The 21,948-nt window shown below is 40.7% G+C and overlaps 1 protein-coding gene across 4 annotated transcripts; it reads right to left on the minus strand.

Annotated features, from left to right (window-relative positions):
* Nucleotides 1-385: 385 nt before the first annotated feature.
* Nucleotides 386-21,941, minus strand: TLCD4 (TLC domain containing 4). 4 transcript variants are annotated; one of them, XM_061461853.1, is made up of 7 exons: nucleotides 21,803-21,941; nucleotides 16,412-16,577; nucleotides 12,434-12,523; nucleotides 8,385-8,443; nucleotides 6,497-6,591; nucleotides 4,368-4,441; nucleotides 386-1,075 (listed from the first exon to the last, which is right to left on the minus strand). In XM_061461853.1, exons 2-7 carry the CDS (start codon nucleotides 16,564-16,566, stop codon nucleotides 760-762), a joined length of 789 nt encoding a protein of 262 aa, XP_061317837.1. In that variant the 5' UTR covers nucleotides 16,567-16,577; nucleotides 21,803-21,941; the 3' UTR covers nucleotides 386-759. The 4 variants fall into 4 exon arrangements, with proteins under 4 accessions (XP_061317837.1, XP_061317844.1, XP_061317855.1 ...); XM_061461860.1 differs by lacking the exon at nucleotides 21,803-21,941 and adding an exon at nucleotides 21,588-21,700; XM_061461871.1 differs by lacking the exon at nucleotides 21,803-21,941 and adding an exon at nucleotides 20,776-21,279.
* Between the last annotated feature and the right edge of the window lie 7 nt (nucleotides 21,942-21,948).

Genomic DNA, 21,948 nt, shown 5'->3' on the forward strand with positions numbered 1-21,948 from the left:
CCTCATTTACCATATTGACTGCCAAAACCAATTCCATGGGCAATTTAGAAGAGTTAGGATTGCATGTAATGTAACAGAGCAAAAGCGAACCCTTCCCATCAGAATCAGAGCATTAACACTTCTTCAGCTATTCTCTAGTCTTATAATACAGCATTTTAGATCACTGTATCTCATACATTGCCCCAAATGGGTTGCATTCATATAAGGCAGAACAAAAAGCAGTAAAAGACTTCACAGAACCAAAGCTACAGTTTTAGGTTTTTCTGCAAAACTTAAAAAGTTGTCAAGACTGAAATCTTGATTGTTATTCCCAGAAGAAAACATAGAAATGTGCCAGGAAAATTGCACCATATCAGGAGTTTTGGAAGTTTCTGTTTCCTAAAAAAAGAGAGAGAGATCTTGATATTCATTGGGTTTATAAAACACATTAATCTGAGAAACCTGAGTGAAACACTTCAAACACACTGGTGGACAACAAGCAAGTCACCAGTCTGCTCCTTTCTAACTTCAGCAGCCTGTAACTGCTTAGAACACACACATGGAACTCATTTGTGGGAGCTTTTGCTTTTATTCCTCACCGGACAGGATCCATAAAGCGTGGCCCTGGGTGTGCAGGCAGTGTGGTTAGGGAAAGAGTAAGGTCAGTACAGAGGTAATACCTTGTTTTCTTAAGAGGATCATTCCATGGCAGAAATGTGCACTGTTTCAGTGAACCCAGATTACTTTCACAGCAGGAATTGCATTTTATGTGTGTGACTTCTAGTCAGATTTGCCATTTCTGTGAGTTTTGACTTCCTCCCGTCCGATAAGACAGATGACTCTGTAGCATCCTTTTGCAATTTTGACCATCCACATCACGTTCATAATATCCAAGACAACACTTGAGATAATCCAGGCGCTCTGGGCTGCAAATCCTAATCTGTGGAAAGCCTCTGTTCCAAAGGAGGAAATGACATGGCTGTAATACACAGGCATGACGGCAATCCTCACCACGAAGAACACAACTGTCATCAGCAAGCCATTGATGATGTTGGCCTTGGAAGATTTGGGATATCCCAGTATTTCAAAGAACCACCTGCAAAAGCAGCATTCACAGAGATGAGGCAGACTTGAAGCCATCTCATTAAAGAAGGATTTTATTCACTTTTTTTAAGCAATAAGTTATTAAATGCTTCCACCCTTATAATTTCTAAATTCTTACACTGTCTTGGCTTAATTGTAAATTCTTCCGCTTGGCTGAAGCCCACTTAAGCGGTAAGTGATAACCGGTATACTGCAGAATAACATAAAATCCCAACTGGAACCGGAAACCAGTTGACAACCAGCATCCTTTCAGTGCCGTTGTGTAATACGCTTTATAATTTTAATTCAAAAGGATAAATTTCGTATGAGAAGTTTAGGATAAATGATACCGATTTATTACTTGATACTACATTTTGCACCAACGGGCAACTAGAAGTCTAATTTCCTCCCCCGAAAGCAATTCTAGCATTGTATTTGGATACAGTCATTTAGACAGTGCTCTAGTTTCCAGTTTCTCAGAGTTGGGATTGCTTCTGTTCCTCCCCACCAGTGTAAATGGCACTAAACCATGTCACAGCCGGGTATGTTATGAAAAGATAAAACTAAAAAGCCCCTCTCCTGCTACTACTACTGTAAATGGTCTTAAAAAAGTAATTACTGCATATAAATTCATTAGTAGACAGGCATGATTTATGTACTGCTTCACACACAGAACCCCTGCGTTGAACTCTATTAGGAAGAGAAACACTTACACCAAAATAAACACAAGGAAAATCTGCGCAGCAGTGGCAGGTTAAAGATCGAAACAGAAGAAAATTCCTTAAATCACTGTACTCGTGATGGGAGATGGGGAGGAAAAGTGGAATAATCTGTTTATTTCCAAGGAGATATGAGGGTAAAACTATTTAACACGATACCAGTTCTAAAATGGATTTTGAAAGTAATTTTCAATTTAATTATCTACAGATTAATGCTTAGCATTAATTAGAGATATACTAGGTAATATATGTTAGGTAATTAGAGATATACTAAAGAGAATTGCCAGACATCCAGCTCTAACAGAAGTAATCTGAAACAGTTAGAATCCAGGTACTCGAGGTGGCAGCCCAGCCTAGAAGCAGGATACCTCACCACAGAAACACTCACTGGGATGACAAGCAGAGAGAGCTGATATCTTTGGTCAGACTGACAATTAGAGCTTGTACTTTCATTGATATCTACAATGCAGATTCCAAAAGCAATATAAAACCAGGGTTTAAAATACACTGCAATGGGACAGTGTAGAAGACTGGACATCTGCTTAGCAACTTCCCTCTCCCAGCAAATTCAGCTAATACAAGTCAATAAATCACGTGTATCACTACAAGTTTACCCACAACAGCTAATACTTAATTACATAGATGCTGATACTAACATTACAAGATTTAAATGCTTGGCATGGAGACAACCTCCAATTAGAACTCCCCAACAACACAGACAGGAAATACACAGACAGTTCTGAGATTAGAGTATCTTTTTATACTTTAATAATAGCTCTTCTGGTAATCCTAAGAATGCAAACATGAAACATAATGGAAGCCATTATCATTATCCACTACTTTCTGCCTTGAGGGTCTGGTTCTCTTCAAATTTAATTAAAAAAACCCTGAAATATTCACACAAAACCCCACCCAAAATAACCCCAAAAAACATTCCTGCACTAAGGAGATTATGTCCCTTAGCACAAGAAACTATTATCACCCGCAGTGATTTCTGGTGTTCTGAGAAAGCAGTAAGAGCCCATATTCAAAGACACATGATCTCCTCCCAGGCATTAAAAAAGTATAATGCCTATTACTTTTAATAGCCAGACATATCACAGTGCTTCCTAACACAGCCTGAAAGATAGGCATTAGTACAGGTACCACTTCAACCCAGGATGTACTTCTGTCTCAGGGGAAGTCAGCTGGGACAACAGCCATTCACTCAGATATGAATGTCAATATAGAAACCTAGAATATAACACACCCTTTTTCATCTTCTTACTCTCCTCTTCCTTGTATTACTAAAAACAAGTTTAAAGAAGTTTACTTATTCCTCAATTCTTCTGTGCACACGGAGCACAGACTACATTAGACTCTAATCTCTGACTCCACTCTGCTTGGGCAAACGGAAGCAACTTCTAGAGACCTCCGTTATCCCACCTTTCCCTCCTGCAACTTCAATTGCCAAGCTTATGTTTGAAAGGGGTCTCAGCATAATCTTTTTTATTCTTAGAAATCCAAGGAATGATGCAGCCTCATCAAATATTTTGGGGCTTACAGTCATAATGCAGTGATGGGTAATACTCAAGATACCCTGTCTGCAGGAGGACTACAGTCCCTCTTTGCCTTACATTATCCTTTCTCTACCAGATGCCTGGAAAAGAAAACAGATGGCACACACGTACAGAAGTTATGGGAGAGGAGGACAGCACTGCCCTATACCAAAGCCCCTCTCCTGAGGTGAGGTTTTCCTGGGGCAAATCCCTGTACCAAGCTGGATCACAGCAGCTGTGGCACAGGAGAGAGGTCACCTTCCCCGGAGCACTGCAAAACTCCCCTGCTTCCTTTGCCTGTGGTACAGGGCATTATTGTGCTCCCTTTCTGATACCCACAGCAACAATTCTAGTAGCAACACTATGATCAGAAGCCATGGCAGGCTTCAACTCATTGAGCTCTGCAAAATGCCTTCTGCCACTTCCTTCTTTGAACACAAGTATGAAGATTAACCAGGTATATTTAGGTGCTTTATTATTTTTCTAGTTTAAGTCCTCAAATTAATATCCAGATCTATTTTTGAAAGCAAATAAAGAATATGCACTTATATTATTCTATGTATTCATATATTAATACTGATCTATACACGTGCAGCACTGCAAAATAAACTTCCAGTTATGCAGGACAATGCAATTCCATTCTAGGATTCTGATGGTGTTATCTTTTCCTAATCCACAATACTAAAAAAATCCCTATTGAAAATGATGGCTTTATTAGAATAATTAAATGAACATAAAAGGGATAATGAACAATATTATGTTTGTCAGGTTTTCTGTTCGGTAGCTTCATTTTAAAATGGCATTAGATATGAAGATTGGTCTACTCTAAAAAGGACCTCGGATGAATGCATTAGTTGCATTGCTGCAGCTATAGCAGCAAAAAAGTTTTCCACATAGTAATCCTTAGTTTATATATATGAATGTATATATTTACAAATACAATATATATAAATTCCCATTTGACAACAGAAAAGACTTCCCAAGTGACAGAAATCATGATACAAATTAAGTCGTAAAGTAATGATGCAAACATTCCCTGAGCACTTACCGCTGATTGACAAAAGGAGTGGAGAACTCTGCGAGCAGACGGAAGTTTCCAAAGTAAGCCAGCAGACCTTTGCTCTGGTTAGCAAAACAAAGCAGACATTGAAACATCAACAGCGGAGATGTGAAACCTTGATTACAGCCTTCAAGTACACACAGACTGACACAGCGTCTCAACTTCTTTATTAAAACAATAGCAAACAAGTTCACCAGCTCTAGGCTACTTCCTCCCAGCTTCAAAGTAAGGTTTACCTCCAAAGCTGCAATCGTCCCTTCAGGTAGCTCAAATCAGTACTGTTTAAATTAAGAAGCTTACAGTTAAGTGGCCATGGAAAGTAGCAACACAAGATTGGCACAAGTTAGGTTAGCATTATAATAATGCTATTACTAAGAGAATTATGAAGATTTGGGGCTTCTCAATGTTGAAACAAGTTCAAAAATAAACACTGTAAGCTAAAGAAAGGTGTCCCTGCATTGGTTTAGGAACATAATTCACCCAGTGAAGATGAATTCCCAGCTCTTATTTGGCAGCAGAAAGGGCACATAAAGCCTTTTCTTGCCTCTGACATACTGCAGGGGAAACCCTTTCCAGCAGTTGTGTCACAGCCCCAGCCATGCCCTGTGAGTTGGAAGATGATCACATCTCCTCCGTGGCAGCATCCATACGACTGCGTGGCACATTCACATTGATACATGTTGCAACTGAGCACTTTCCTCCAAGTGACAAAGTACAGCATATTCTCTGCCTTATCGTTTGGTTGTGTTCCATTACACAATGGCTAGGCCAGCAGCAGATGTAGAGATAAAAAGACTTTTAAAACATTTTCATAGGCTTCATGAACAATCTATGTAGTGCGTGTCAGGATTCCCCTTTTCCCCATCAAACACGTTTGTACCCACTACTTCAGTGATTTCACGTCAGTTCACACTACACCAAACAGAGGACCTCTGTTCTTCATCAAATTCTTTCCTATCTTTAAGAGCTGTATTTTAAATAAGATACTTAGGAGTAACTTTCTCTGAAGATAAGAGAATGAGAGTAATACACAGACATCCAAGGGCAGAGCTACAGCCAAATAATAAGAACTGATTTAAATGAAGCTCCCACAAAGTAGACTTTGTTTAGTCCAGAAACAACTAATGATTTTCCTGCATCAGGGATTAGCCTTGCTACTGGTATTTTCATTTCTCTAATCTTCAGTTCTAATTCACTTTCATCCATGATAACATTAGAAGATCCAATTATCTTCAGCCCGAAACAGAGCATGTACTTCTCAGTATACTTCATCCCCATTATGTGGGCAATCTGACAGTAATCTGGTACCTCAACACTTTCAGCACTGTAAGGCTGGGATTCACACAGTAGGCAGGCAAAGAAATGTGGTAAATGAAGTAAAATGCATTTTATAAGATTTCTTTTTTACTGCATAAGCTTTACAGAAGGAATTCAGGAGCATTATTCTAGAGGTCAATGGGACTTCTATGAAGTCACATGGGCAGCTTTGAGAACTTCCAGCAGCAGCAGGGAATAACGAAGTGAGGTTTTATCCTAGGACAGTATCCTTCTCTTCCCCTTTTCCCTTCAGTGTACGTATGTGACAGATATTTATAGATAGACACAGTTAATCATCCACTGTTTCCCCACCAAATTAACCGTAAAGAAAAAAGCCCATGCAGCTGATCGTAGCACATCCTGCACCAGGATTATGGATCACTGACCAATGGCCTTGCAATACAATCACAAGCAGAACATAACCCCTCGGAATCATTTCCTTCCAATTCTTCAACTAACTTCATACTTGGGGGTTTGTCTGAAAGCCTTTTCTACAACCATTTGAAAAGGCCCTCTGTCAAAAGTCCCTCTACAGCAAAAACCGAGTGGAGTTTTAAGCTCAGCTGTCAAATAAGTTACACATTTGCATTGAAGGACTGTAATAGTGAAATATTACACATGTACCACAAATGACTGATAAAACCATTTAGAAAGTAACAGTGACTGTAAACAGAAATACACCTTTCACAAAGCTAAAGCACCAACCAATGAAGAACTTCATAAACATTAAGCAGATGAGATCTCTAAACTGTCTTCAATGCCACCTGCTTGTTATGTGACTGGAAAAATACAGCACTCACCAGTACAAAATAGTAAGCGTACAGAGCTGCCAAGTGATGTATTACAAAATACTTGTCACCAATTGCCTTCCAGTAGTAAAGAATAAGCAACAAATCTACAAGAGAAAAGAAATAATGATAAAGAACAATTTATTATATTACCTTTTACCTCGCAATAGCTTTAGAGGTGTAAAGGCCAACAGAGGTTATCAGTAGAAACTCTCTATCTCAGAAGAGAAAAACTTTTATTCTGAGGCTCAACTTTAGTCAAAGCATTAAGCAACAGTTTTCTTCCAACAGTTGCTATAAATTACAACTTTCCACTTCAATAGAAGTGCAGAGGCTGAAATATCTTGGAAGAAAAAAGTGCATTCAGACTCTTGGAGCAAGACTTCACACTTCTGAACCCAAAGATTTGGAAGAAGTGAAAAAACAACCAAAACCAGAGGGGATGGGGGCTACAGCAGGCATAGCCATATACAAATACATGCAGGGATCTATTACAGGGCACTTGTGAATCAAAAAGGAGTTATATTAGCTAACAGTGAACCATTTACTAAAAATATTTTGCCAGGGACACTTGGAATGAGAAGCATGTTTGCTTTCTTTAATCAGAACTTTCCATTTATTGCAGCAGTGATGCAGTGGGCCCGAGTTAATGCTTTGACAGAAGCATTCTTTCTTCTCCCATGATGGTCTAAGATTTCAGAAGATTTTTGTACTGGAATAAGCAATTTCTGCCCCCCCCCCGCCCCGCTCCAAATGAGTACTTTAAACTGGAATATTAGTGACCAAGGTTTCCAATCAAAGACTTTACTCTTGTGCCTTTTGTATGTCCAATGAGAGTCTTGATCTCTTTTGTATTAGCTACCTTCAGGCAGGACTATATATATCACCTAACATGGCTGCTCCACTTCCTATTAATAATTAAACATTAACTACACAAGGAAGTGAGAGAGAATGAGTGGCCAGGCTCAGGTCTCTGTTCAAAGGCATTCATTAATTCATCATGAAATTCTAATGCATAATTATTCAGAAATAGATACCAATGAATTTAAACATGAAAGCTGAAGTTCTTATGGAAAAAAACAGAGACTTAAACTAACCCACAGATTAACAGAGGGTGCCAATCACCAGACTATCTCCAGTGGGGTGAGAAAACTAGTCTGGGAGATAGTGAAGTCCAGTCTCTGACCAGACTCTGTCCTGAGTACCTTTCCCTGAAAATAGCCCAAGCCACACCAAGTTCTTGCTATGATAAGTCAGCATTATCTCCACACACCATAAAAAAGCTCCCAAGCAATTTGCAGCAAAATTCCCACAGCAGTTTTAGTTGACAGTAAATAATTAAGGACACATATATGGGATAAAATGCCATTTCAAGAAAATAATGAAAATTGCCCCATTGTATATGACTAAATTTTGGCTTAAAGGGAGACTAAGAGGTGGGCAGGCAGGATCCTATGGCATCATTCGCCTCAGCTTGTACTGAAGGCTATTAAAATCCTTCTGCCAGCATTCTGAGCTCATAGGAAGAAACATATGACAATAGAGCCACAAGCTGTAGCCGCCCCAAGGGAGTGAAGGGCACTGCTTTAACACCTTCTCAACTGGCTGAAGGACAAATCTGAGCTGGAGTTGGTGGTTGTGTAGCAAACCATCATGAAGCCACACAGTGGCACTTCCTCCGTACTTGGGGAGATGATATTTCATCTTCCACATCCACTGGCAAGATCCTGTCATTCCACCACAACCCACAACTCCATTAGGAATTCTAAAAGGCACAGGAGAAACTGCATTGTATACACATGTCACATCCCTGGCACAGTGACTCAGTATAAATATATAGGCATAGTGACTCAATGTAAATATGCAGGGTCTGTGTGTTATATACACATTGCATAATTACCAGAAATGAGGTAGCCTGTGGTAATAGCAATATTCAGTTTCACAATTGAAGGGTCACCCCTGCAAACATACCAAAAATACATAGTTACACCCTTTGTAACAAGGCAATTTGCAAAGGATATACACATACCAAACACATAATGTCTATTAGGTCACCTTATTCTTAGCCCATCAGCAAGACGTTTCAAGATTTGGTTAAGAAAGGTCCTAGTTATGTACATGGATTCCTTTTTCACCCACCTATAAGTCATCTACTAACTACCTTCACCAGGAATACCCCCTGCCTTGGGGCAGAGAATGCCCCAAGAGCCTTGCTAGAGTCTAGAACTGGAACAGAGCACATACCCTTAGCTGGCTTCTCTGAAAAGAGGATAAAAGAGAACCCTGCATCTCCATTTTTGTTCTTCTGCCAGTGTTAAAACTTTGTTAAGGATGACAAAAATATCTTGCTCAGCTGGTACTTTTCGTATTCATAAGAGGATGGATACTTACAGGGATAAACAGAGTAGGAGGAGACATGAAAGGAATTATTTGCCAGTTCTCTGAAACCAAGGAACCTTTGAGAAGAAATGCTTTCCAGAGCAGTTTCACACCTTCTGTCCCTTCCCTTCTGATGCCAAACATTCAGCAGGCATTCAGTAGCATACAGACAACTTCAGGTCCTCAAGGATGTTCAACAAACCCAAACTTGTGAATACACCTCAAGAAAGGGAATCATCCACATTACAGCACTTATCCTTTCCTCCACCATCCTTTGTATGGCCACATTTTGAGTTTGGTAAGCAAATCTCTTCTCCTTAGCATAAAGATCATAACATGTTTTTAACTAAGTAAGCTTGTTTGTGTAAGTATGAATTGAGCTTCAAGTGACAGCTCTAGAGATTTACCCAACGTTGACTGCACAAGACAAGCTGTGAAAGAAAGTTCTGCTGGAAACCTTTTGAGATAAAAGGAACACAACTCTGCTTATAGCACCTCCAACACAAAGTCTCCCTCAGCTAGAAAGCAGTAAAACGCTATTACTTAGCCTTTATTTTTTAATCCTATTGGAATGAAGCAGTGGAAGAGATTTCCTGTATTACTACAATCTGTTCACTAAATTTTAAGGCCTTCTCAGCATCTAACACTAACTGCTTCCCTGAGGGAGAGGGAAGCTTACAGGAAAACAGGATTTGCAAAACCTCATTTCTGCTATTAGATGAGAAAAAAAAAACATGACTAGGAGAGCCTGGAGCTCACTCAAGCCCTTAAGAATGGAGCCATAGAAGCTCTCTTAACTACAACTTGAAACGGGGACATTTTTCCACGGCTTCAAAACCTGGTTTTGTGGACTATGTAGGTTGAAGGCCAAGTGCTTCTTTTGGTGTACGTCTTCTGAAAGTCACAGCTAGACACAGAGCATAAACAGATGTTTTCTCACACGCTGAGGCTCTTGAGAAAGTTACAGCCCTCCCATTAGAGCTCTATCATCACACCCAAACTTGTAAGTGCTCCCAACACACTTCGGTAAATCATCCCCAAGATTGAGCCTGCTCTGAAGAACCTTCATATTCTTCTCTGGAACAGATGCAAAGGATTGAATGTATGCTTGTTCCATGGTATTGGTAAATGTGACTTAACTGGATGAGACATTCACTTCCCTCCGTTCTTTCCTTGAGAATGGTCACCTTGCAACAAACCTTCTATGGACTTTCTAAACCAGCACTTCAGCAACATACAAGGCTGCACTGCCCGTCTGTCATATCCCTTCAAGAAGGGTTCATGTTAGAATTCCAGATTAAGGTTAATTAATGGGAAACTCAGAATTTAGCCTACAATCTTCTAGATTTCCTAACCTGTTTCCTTGAATGGGAAGTGCAATGGAGCTTACAAGCCCTGGTGTTTGCAGCCTAGTTTTGAAGCAAGCAAGAATCAGGAGTGGCAAACAGGGAGTTATCTGAATAAGTGAAAGGGAAGAGCTCTCTCTTTTGTCATTGCTAAGGAGGTATGTGTGGCAAATGAACTACACATGAACATGCACAGGCAGATAGAACAAACAGAAGCCCACATGACTATCTTCAAACTTCTTTGCAGATAGAGTCATATAAAACACTAATCAAAGAGTAATGACTATCAAGTGGACAGCTGTATGAAGAAACCTGTTCTGTGAAGCTCCAATTAGCTCTCACTTATTTACAAATTCTCCTTTTCCCTATCTGATCTCTAACAGAGATCACTCACTTTCTACTCTGTTATTCTCACCACCTCAAAAAGAATTTCTATGTCATCTTTGTTAGGTAGTCTGTATTACATAGAGAGAAAAAGCAAAGTGTTCTACAAAGTCCTAGAGCATCAAAAAAGATACACATACACTATGCTGATGCTTCCCTCCAACTTATCAGTGCTCCAGTCTCTATTATCCTTTGTTAGCATCTATCAGACCTAGATTCAGGCATTACCTGACAGTAACACCGCATGTCTCCGCTGAGCCCAAACGCTCAGCAGGAGTCCTGATCCCTTTCAGGACATACAGGTATCATAGGCATCATGCGTTTAAGCTTCACACGAAGCCAGAATTTAGGTTGACATACATAGAGGCTCAGAACTTGTGATTTGCCATTATAGACAGAGGTATCTTTAAATCCCACAGAAATGAGCTGACTGGATACTGTTCAGTCAATGACTACACAAGGATGGTGGCAACTGTGAGAGAGAAAGAGTGTCTGTATCAAAACCTTCCCAGTAGTCTAAAATCAGAGCATCTGAGTAATATTTTCAGGCTTCCTGAGCCAGAACAGTGCAAGAAAGCTGCATGAAGGATTCCTGGACATTTACTTAGAAACTGCTAAAACCAGATGCAAAAATGTCTTGTATTGTTAATAAGAGACTCCTACAGAAAGCCTTATGCATCCTTCATATCTGTAAATGACTAAGTCCTATAGCTTATGCTTGCACTTCAAAAGGACATTAGTTTTCCAGACTGAGCAGCCCTGCAAGAGGCCATCTGGCACTTCCCATATAACTTGGTGGTTTTCCTCTTCAGTCTTATTCAATTAAAATCAAGACTAAGAGTAATATAAAAAGTCAGCCTTAGAAGAAGATGCACATCTGCAAATTCTGACTTCACTGGTAGGAGAAAGCCTAATGCAAAGGTGTATTTCACTCACAGACTGCATGTAAGTATTTGTCAAGCCATGGGCAGTATTCTCTTTGGTCTTCCTTTACACTTAATCACTTGCACGAACATGAATTCAAATCATTGCAACTGTTTTAAGTACACTGATACTTCACACAGTTTAGAATTACTAGCTTAATAACTGAGACCACTGATTCCCACATCTGGAGTATGTTCTGTGCACTTTCAGTTGACAAGACCCTGACACCACTAAGATAATTTTGACCAGGCAACAGTGTACAGAAATACTGCCATGAAATGAACCCAAAGCTCTCATTTAAAACACACAGATTTGATACACTTCCACTGGATTTTAATATATAAAGTTTTCCTTACTCTACCAAATGTAAATAACACCACTGACAGCAATCACTGTAAACAGATCCAAACAGAAGAAACTATTTAGAAGCAATATTGAAATAAAGGGGATTGATTTCTGATTAATTTGATTTTTTCCTGGAAATACACCAGGATGATTTAGTAAATGCAAAGATTCAACTTATTTATCATCACTAAGAGGCTTTTATTTCGGCTTTCATGACTTCCTTTGCACTATTTAGAACAAGTTCTACTCAAAGAAAGCAGAATAAAAGCTTCCATCTAATAAACCTTACCACATGAGACACACGAGAGATGTCATAATAACATGCTGCTTTCCAACATGATTAACAGATCTCATAAGATATCCAGACTGTACTTTGTCTCACTAAAGACACCAGAATGCAGTGACAAAAAATCCAAAACAGGCAACCATTTTATCATCTATTACTACATACAGAAAAGGCCAATGTTACAATTACTGCATATTTTAATGGGATCTTAATTATTTCAGTAATGAACATACTCAGTTATGTTACTTCATTGTATAAACACAAGATATATGTAACACTCCTTACCAGAGACGGTCAGCATTAACGGCGTCATCGTATACCAAAATATAGAGGCAAAAGCCACCAACCACCAAGGCATGGAATGTGGACACTGTCCTAAAAAAGAGATTACAGTCACAAGAAGGTACTGCCACTCACAACTGTCTATACTGTGCTTAAGCTCTCAGCTGCATCCAGATACCTCTGTGAAAGTCAATCACCTCTTCTTTACGGTACATCCAACTGCAATACAATGAGAGGTGGGAAAAACAGTCAAAAAGAAGGAACCTATTAGATTGGAGCAAGGGGCCTCTTAAACAAAACACAAGGTCTTAAAGTAACATATCTTCATTTTCCCCTATACGAATGAATCCTTAAAGACATCCAGTTCTCTAACAAATACTTGCTGTGTTGGCCCATTTTGCTGGCAAATCTGTATGCAGTCCACACTGAGACTGGCCCACGAGTCCTGCAGCAAATTTCTCCTTTCAGGCACCAAATTAATAAGATGACCCACAACAAATCTGCCAAGTGAAGGTTTTGAAAAGAGGGGCATTCAATGAAAAACTTATCAAGGTAAGCATCGGAATTTCAAGTGCATTTTGAGTAGATTCTGGCTGTCAAAGAGAAAACTTGCATAACAAAAGGTTGTAGCTGAGTATCTGAGGTGTAACAGCTACAAGTTCATATGAACCAGCAGCTCACTTTGCTTTATTTACACTCCTCTTAAAGCTTTGCTTTATTTACACTCCTCTTGCCCTATATAAAGTCACAATAATCAGAGTTGCCTTGGGTACTACACACTTCCCCCTCCACATCCAAATGACACCAGTCTCAAGTATACAGGGTGCATGCACACTGTAGATAAACTCTGAATGTTAACAAGCACTTAAAAAGAACTACCTATTTACAGAGGCCCTGACAGGGTTTCTGCCAGCACACAGGACACGGTCATTCCTGCCCTTTGGAGTCCACATGTATTCTTGGAAAGCAGAACAACGCAATGGGCATGGGTCCAAAACATGTCACCTTGTTCCTCTAGCCATGGGTTTAACACTGCTAGAAACTGCATTTAATCCTGTGTAGCTGCTGTTTGCTCTCCCAGTTCTCAAGTGTGGCTAGGAAGGAAAAAAAATGTGCTAAAATAGCTCTACTGAATCATGGATAGCCTTTAAAGATGAGAACTCCAAGTTTGATGCTGTGTCATCAGAAACATCTTTGCACTGTATTCACAGCACAAAAAATAGGCACACAAATATAGAGATGCTGTTAGTTATTAGTTTTGTCTTTGTACATATTAAATACATGTATTTGGAAGTCATTCATATTTTAAACGTGCATAGATCCCTCTCAGGAGTCTCAACTCCACCATGCAAGATTTGAGAAAACCATCTTACTCCCTCTGGAAGACTTTGCAAAGACAGAGTAGGTTGCAAATAAGGGTGATGTTCTCCTTAATGTGCTTAACATGAAGTTTACTTAGTTGTGAATGCTGTGCGTTCATAAGAGAAGTCTCTATTTATGATTTGTTTAAAGAGTATCATCATGTTATTTTCAGCACTTTTTCAACAGTGTTCCAAAAAAATTAATGCAGATTTATGCAAGCTGAATAGTCAAATGTAACAAGCTGGAGGAGAACATTTACTAACCACTAGCCACAGGCTGCTTTTGGGTTAAATCTTTTTATCTATTTAATAAACAGAGAAAATTTAAGTTATCAGGATTAAGACATCTGCTCTTGCAACACAGAGTTAGCAGAGAGCTAGGAACTTTGCTTTGTCTTTAAAACAAAGCATGGCACATAGTATTAGCATTTGAGAAATGCCTGGTGGTTTTGAACATGAGGAGAAGATAATGGTGAAAGAAGTAAAATTTATCTTAGAATATATAGATCAGTTGCAATTTGTCTCAGGAGCGGCTCTTTGTCCAAACCTTAGTGTTTGGAATACAAGCTATACACAAGCACAGCACATGGAGGGGGAGAGGATAAAAAAAAAATCAAAAGGAAGAAAGAAGCAGATTGCCTCCAACTCTGGACTTCGAAGTTGCTATAGAAGAAGGGGCAGAAGGAGGGAAATAGTGCAACACTTCATTTTAATATGGAATCTAGGTCAGTCTGTCAAGCTCCACACAGTTCTTTGAGAATCTGACAAAGCTTGTATCCTTTAACTCCTCATTAAACTGCAAAGAAACAAATTGCACTGGTAAGTTGCATACTTATTCCTTTGTTACTGAAGCTACACATACTTACCAACTGCTTAATAGCAGTACAATCATGTATTAGTAGAATAAGTGACAGGAATTTATGCACAATAAAATAAAGAGTTCTATTACATTTGTGTCAAAGTACATTTTTTACTCAATTTGAGCATCTGCATACTTAATATTCCAGAAGCAGTTACATTATTGGTTCTTAATTCTTGGAAGGTCAGAATGAACAAATTGGCAGCATAGAAAACACGGTCCAGAGCTGCAGTTCCAATGTTTGATTACAAAACCCTCCAAACTGTAACAATGCATTTCAATGCTGTGGCTCATTTCAGGCAGCTGAGCTGATAAAAATGCATAACCATCCTCTGTGTCAGTTCTGTTGGCAGTTTCCTTCAGGCCTGCCAACAGAACCATTTGTGTGAGTGCTCCCTACACCAGTTCAATATAGGACAAAATAACAACCATCTGCTTTTAAATCATTTAAGCTAACCCAACTCACTTTACTGGGAGATAGTAACTTTCTCTACCTGCACAGCTGTCTGCAGAATGCATATACGGCCATCAACATCCGCTGAATTTGTAAGATACCCCTTGGGATGCCTCTTTGTTTTGGTGAAACACTGCAGTGTTGAGGCAGTTTGACAGAACATTGGTTAGCAGAGTTAAGGGTCAGTCTTACGTAGAAAGGCAAGCACAGTTAGCCTGTTGGTGACCCCGGGTCACCAACATTAGCCTTTCTTTCACTTTCCTCAGGTGTAACATCCACAAGCTGCTGATGAATGATACGTTGTGTGTCATGCCTTCTAACTCCAGAACTGGATGCAGCACTGGACCGCAACTCATTTATGTGCTAACATCTACATCCTGCTATCAACCCTAAGAAAAAACTTGGAAAGAAGTAAAAAAAGGTGCTGTATCAACTTGAACAGCTCACTACAAAATAGCCCAGAGATTACAGAGCAGATTATTTCCAGCAAACCTGCTATATGTAAGACAATTCACATGTTATTATGCAAAGCTGTTACAACAGCTATGAGGCATGGAATAAGTTCTCAGAAAGCCTATTATGTAATTCTATGGTCACTTGATGTGGCTTAGAGACAAAAGTTCAGCTCCAGCATGATAACAGTTTAGTTTAGCTTCCCTGTCTGCCTCCATTGTCAGTTGTAACATAAACCTAACCTGCACTGATATGAACTGGCATCCTACAGTGTTGTTCTGGCAGATAGGTAGTCATAGATCAAACTGAAATTAAGGTGGTGCCTTTAAGAACACTGCAGGTGGACATTTGCCAAATGGAAAGGCAAGACTATTTGAGTTGCTAATGCTGCCTAGCACAATGGAAACAACTTTAGAAGCATCCACCTGATGCTGCCTTTAAATAGCACTGAGGAGGAACAGCGCTGCAACAAATGCATTTTGAGTGCAGCAACAATCACATAGCACAGTTTTGAGCTTCAAACTGGAGAAAAACCTGCAAAACATTTTAGAGTTACAATAGGCTACTCAAGCATAAAGTTATACTCTATCAATTCATTTCATCCAATGAAGCTTGTATACTATACAGAATCACAGAATGGTTAGGGTTGGAACTAGATGATCATAAGGTTCTTTCCAACCACCACTACATACCCTTTCAAATATATTACAAATAAAACTCATTTTACTATATTTCCTTTATGGCTAAAAAAGGCAGGAAAGCACCCCGAATCACAGGGTTAAACACACATAGGGATTCAGATGTTGACAATTCCAGGCAGGTCATTAGCTGGATTTTGTTTTGAACACTCTTACCTTGAATTCCATTCGATCTTCCTTTTCTGGCTGAGATTGTTAAAACCAGGTGTTATTCGTGTTGACACCCAAGAACTTAAAACATGGAACAGGAACTGAAATACAGTAAAACTGGCAACAATAATGCCAATAATCAGGTTGCTGAAGGAAGCCATTTTTCTTCAGCCTGTGAAGAGAAGAAGGCGGCAATTTAGAATGACAGACTGGTTTGGGTTGGAAAGGACCTTAAGATCATCCAGTTCCAACCCCCCTACCACAGGCAGGGACACCTCACCCTAGGCCATGTTGCCCAAAGCCGTGTCCAACCTAGCCATTTAAGTCCATTCTGCACTGAACTATTTTAAGCAGCCACAGAAAGTGGTTTTGACAGCTAACTTCTCAACAGAAATACTGCTCACTAAAAGTTTCATCTTGCTCAACATTTCCCCTTAAGCCTTAGTAGTTTAAGGTATCCCCAAACTTACACATACTACACATTTTCATTGCTTATAGTTGTGTGCATTTTATCTACACAGAAAGGGCAGGAGAACCACTGACCAGTGCAACCACTAGCTCAAAAGCTTCCACTCCTGTCCCAAGATGCTCCAGAGTTAAAACTAATCTTGTTCTTAACCAGACTGACTGCTGCCAATAGGGTGTTAAAGGCAACAATGAATTTGGGTAACTGCTGTAGTAGAGAGATTCTCAGGTCAGCCTCAGGAAGCAACAGCCTTACTGCAGCTTTATGTTGGTACACTTTAGGGAGACAGCAGTTCTCAATTTGCACTCTGTTCACAGATCAGCACATAGGCTATTGCATTTGAACTTCTTTTTTCTTCATGTGAAAGTCTGAACTTCACACTATTTTAGAGCACACCAAGAAGTTTCCCATGATCAGAGGTAACACACTTCTCAGGTGGTGGGTGTTTAGACCTTCCATGAGGTCTAAAACAATAGCCAATCAACTCCAAAAGTAAATGTCAAGCCTCTAAATACTTCAGTCATTCCTCCCAAGTCACCAACATTTTGCAACACACAAGCCACAAATTTCTGCCATAAAATCATAAAATCCCAGGCTGGTTTGGGCTGGAAAGGACCTTAAGATCATCCAGTTCCACCCCCCTGCCATGGGCAGGGATGCCTCACCCTTGACCACATCACCCAAGACTCTGCCCAGCCTAGCCCTGACATATATATGTAGTTGGATGGTGTCGTGGAGTGTTTTATATTCCCAGACTGACAAAGATTACAAGCTCATAAAAAGTCAATTTGTATGAAGCTGAACAGAAAAGGGGGAAAAAGGCAAATGGCTTCATTTAAAATACTTAAATAATTATTTTAATAGCTCTTATGCTGTCACTTGTAGTAGTTATACCAAAGAAAATACCTAAAAATAACATGAAGACTTATGCTGGCATGATTTGATGGTACTACAACAACCTAATGGTCAGCAAAAACTGATACAATTACACAATGCACTTACAGTTCCCATGCATTAGAGACTGAGGGAACATGCCTTAGAGTTTTGAAGTTATATCTGCATTGCAGATAGAAAGAAACTTTAGGCTGGGGAGGGCAGAGCAGAAAGAGAAGCCCACCACTTGGAATAATAACTTTTCAAAGCATTAATTACAGTATTCTCACTTGTTGGTGTAAATGGTGAGTATATTGAAACGCAGGTTCCATTTAAACTTAGAACTTTAATGAAATGTGTACTACACACAGGCCAGGGAACAACGTAGTTTTGTCTTCAAAGATCTAGAAGCAGAAGGTTCATTGATCTCAAACTTTTCTTCCCCTCCTCCTCTTTCTTTTCTCCCCCCAAAACTGAAGAGTAAAACCAGAAAGTGAATTACCCGACTCTGACTGGTACCCACAGTAAAAGCTACAGCTACATAAGCAGAATGCAGGGCAAATAAGAGCAGATTTGCTGAGTGAAACCTGCATCCAGATCAGGGATTTCAAGTGTTTGCTTCAGACCAGCTTTAATCCTGTTCTAAGGACTCTGCAGTGGTTAGACTGTATTTAATGTGCTATTCCTGCTCAGTATAACCCAAAAGGCACCCAGCTGGCATGATCTGGGACAGCTATGCATCATAGACTGAAGGGCCGTAAGCAGGGTGGGATCACAAGATTCAGTTCCCAAGTGCATTTTACTTACTCCAAACACAAAGTTTAATGTATACATGCTGCAATGCATTGCAACAAACTTGCGCTCATTCCAGTTGTTTATCTGATGGCCTGTTCTAGTTCAGCAGCATACATCCTATAGCACACTCTTTAATGCTAGCCTATTAAAACTTCCAGTCTGTCATGGTTTAAGCCCAGCCAACTCTATCCCAGCCAAAACCAAGACAATTTCAAACACCATACTGAATGTATACTATACATTCACTGTTCTCTCAAGTACTTTTTACTTTTCTCTGCATACTTTTCCATTTGCCTCCACTGATCAAGAAGATACAAAATACAACTCAAATGTGATGCCCTTTTTGACACAGTCTAAAGTACTGGAGACAATGGGTGTTAAAGTTGATTTTCTACAACTTTTCTACCTGAAGGAATAAAACAATTAATTAAAACTCTTAATCTCCCAGTTTAAACCTACTGATAAAACACTGTGGGGTGTCCATTCCAGAATCTGCTCCTAGGGACAACACTTCATTGTTACATCATCTCATGTGTAGTAAGCAAGTCCTCTCTTGGACTGTGAAAGGAAAAAAAAACCCAGCTGGTTTCATTCCTAAAGGAGGAAACCAAAACAAATGTGGAAGACAGTTCTCTTCAGAAACACAGCAAAACATCAACCACACCTGCTTCATCCTTTTGACTAGAACACAGCAATTCTCATGATGCTACCCATTCTATTCACCTGCAGTGACTATACTGGTACCTCTGAGCTTCAAAGCCACTGACTTAATCTCTTGGACAAAAGAGCCCTATGTTTTGTTTTGTCTCCTTAGTACCTGAAGATTTTATTAGATAAGTAATGTGTCAGGGTGTGACAGGTTTTCATTTTAGTACAGCAGATTATGGAATTAAACAGAAAACCACCCAACCACCCTTGCAAGAAATGCATTAGAAAACCTCATCTTTTTACTCGGGAGCCTGTACAGGGAATTCATTTTAAGGAAAAGCACTTGTGTGGACATTGCTTGATCTGTCTTCCAGAAGTATCATACTCCTGTACCTCTCAGAAGTCTCAGCAGCAAGTACAGAACTGTGATGCCCACAGAGGAGAAAGGTATGATGGTAGCAGAGAAGAAACTAGTCACGTGGCCTCTGTTGCTGGTCTCACAGATACTCATAAGCACTTTTGCAAGACTGATTTCAGAAGGTGATTTCATACATGTTTATCAGGATGACGCTTAAATACATTACATACCAAGTCCAAGGATGTCATGCTTTACCTAGGCAAATTTAGAGTGCTGTGTTTTCATTCAATACAAGGATCAGGTGTAAACACACTACTTCAAGTGAGATGGAAGAACAGCTCAGCTGTAAATGCTTTCTCATTATCTCATTTTCAACTATATCATGTTTAACATGAAAATTAACTGTTGTTTACCAGATTTTATTTCAAAGAAAAATCATTCCTGTTGGTGAACAAAAGCTTATCACTTAAAAGAAACATAATAAATTTCTGATTACATGATTTCTTTGCGGCCAAAGTTAGCATGCCAAAAGCAGCTTCAACTACGCTGTTTTTCTACCCCTCCATCTTCTTACGGCTGTCCTGCAAAGTCTGATCAAGATACAGAACTTCATGGATTAGATATGAGCGGATACTCTATTGCCCAAACTGTATGATCATTGATTACCATTCAGTCTGCTGATACGGTTTTTGAGCTAGTGGAAGGCTGGGTGGGGAGGGAGGTGTAGCATAAGTACACTGTAATCCGGGAAGAAAGTACTATGCCCAGGTTGGTTCTTCACCATTAGTTTGTTAGCAGTGGCCTTTTCCTGGCTTACCCTAAATCACTGTCTCAACCATGCAGCTGAACTGTGATTACAAGTGATGGGAACTTCACTCCTGCAGCTTTTCAATGTAGCCTTTAGGTAAATAAGTATCAGTGAATACTTTAACAATTTTCAGCAAGGTATTGCTTACACGCGTCTAGTGCAGTACCACGTTATTCTATTGACCCCAGTAATTCTGAACAAGCTACTAACACAGCTTTCAATCAGAGTAAGCGCTGGAAATACATTCAGCTATCAACATGCTGTGGTCTTCCTACAATTCCATTTCTACTTGAAATTTAGAAGAAAAAGCCCAACAATATCAAGTCCCAACATTCATTCACCCCCAATATGAAACCATCATGAAATTCCAATAGAAACAAGTCAGAACTTACTGAAAGAGGACAAAGGAGCAGAAGAGTTACCTAGCATTGTACCATCAGTGGCATTTAGCAGTTATGTCCTCATTCCACTGCTTCCACATCAATTTTCACATCATAAAAACAAGAACTGCAGCTGCACAGCCACACAACATAGTAGGGAGGTGCAGAAGATGGCATGAGGCCTGCAGCCTTTTCTCCTTTCAAGGCTGGATTTCAAGATGAGTTGGATCAACGTCCAAACAAGATTACACTGTAAAGCTGCCAGTGATACCAAGGCATCCCATCCAGCCCTATGCTCTCCTGATAGGTTTAAAACTGAGAGCCAAATCCAAACCCTGTGAAACTCGCCACACTAATCTGCAGGGAAATGCGTGGGACCACTGACTGTTTGCACAGTTTATAATAAGCCTAGTAATAAAACATCTGCAGTGCCTGAGTTTTGCTGTGCTTCTATTGCTCCGAACAGATCAGACATACTGCATTCAATGTCTTAGCTCAGTAAGCAGCGTTAAGGAGAAACGCAGCAAAACCCAAGCTATTCACAGCTTAACCCGTTCCCGTTTCTAGCCAAGGCTCCCCACACCCCAAACTCCACTTCTCCTGCTCTTAAAACGCCAAAGCAACCAGCGGGTTAGGCACGCTTTTAACACGGACCGGGTAAACAGGCAGAGCTGTGCGCTGCGCTGGCATTTACCTACATCCATCTCCTCAACCCCGCAAGAAGTTTGCAGTCGGAACGCAACAGGGAGAAGGAGAAATCACCCCCTCAACCCCTGAGGGGGCAGCGAGCCGCGGGGGTACCCTCCCCAGGCCGGCTCCCGAGAAGCGCAGCGCTCCCCCGCAGCGGACATTACCGAGCTTCCCCCGTCAGCCCCGGCGGCTGCCAGGCGGCAGCAGACAGCGCTCGGACCCACCGCGGCCGCTGCGCTTCGTGCGGTCAGACCGGGCTGTGGCCAACGGACCGCGGGGGGCGGCGCCGCGCCGGGGGCGGCCCCTCGCTGAGGGAAGGAGACAGAGAAGGGGCTGCACCGCCCTGGGCCCTCAGCGGCCCCCTGGCCGCCAGCCTCACCTGGGAGCGGGGCTACCGGCTCCGCAGCGCCGCCTCCGCCATGCCTCCCCGCGGCGGCGGGCACGGTACAGCCCTTCCCCGGGCGCAGGATGCTCCGACTGCGGCGATCGGGTTACGGCGGGCGTCGCCTTAAAGGGGCCGAGCCG

Source organism: Pezoporus flaviventris, unplaced genomic scaffold (assembly GCF_033815535.1).
Source record: "Pezoporus flaviventris isolate CSIRO_AGI_PZ_B2104156 unplaced genomic scaffold, CSIRO_AGI_Pfla_v1 ptg000001l, whole genome shotgun sequence".
Lineage (NCBI taxonomy): Eukaryota > Metazoa > Chordata > Aves > Psittaciformes > Psittacidae > Pezoporus > Pezoporus flaviventris.

What these genes read in the sequence shown, in the direction of transcription:
- TLCD4 (XM_061461853.1), bottom strand. Translation starts at nt 16,566, where the DNA reads ATGGCTTCCTTCAGCAACCTGATTATTGGCATTATTGTTGCCAGTTTT. An exon ending in AAGATCGAATGGAATTCAAG is followed by an intron (nt 12,524 to 16,411) that starts GTAAGAGTGTTC and finishes TCTCTTTTTTAG; the next exon opens with GACAGTGTCCACATTCCATG. An exon ending in GTTAATGCTGACCGTCTCTG is followed by an intron (nt 8,444 to 12,433) that starts GTAAGGAGTGTT and finishes GTATGTTTGCAG; the next exon opens with GGGTGACCCTTCAATTGTGA.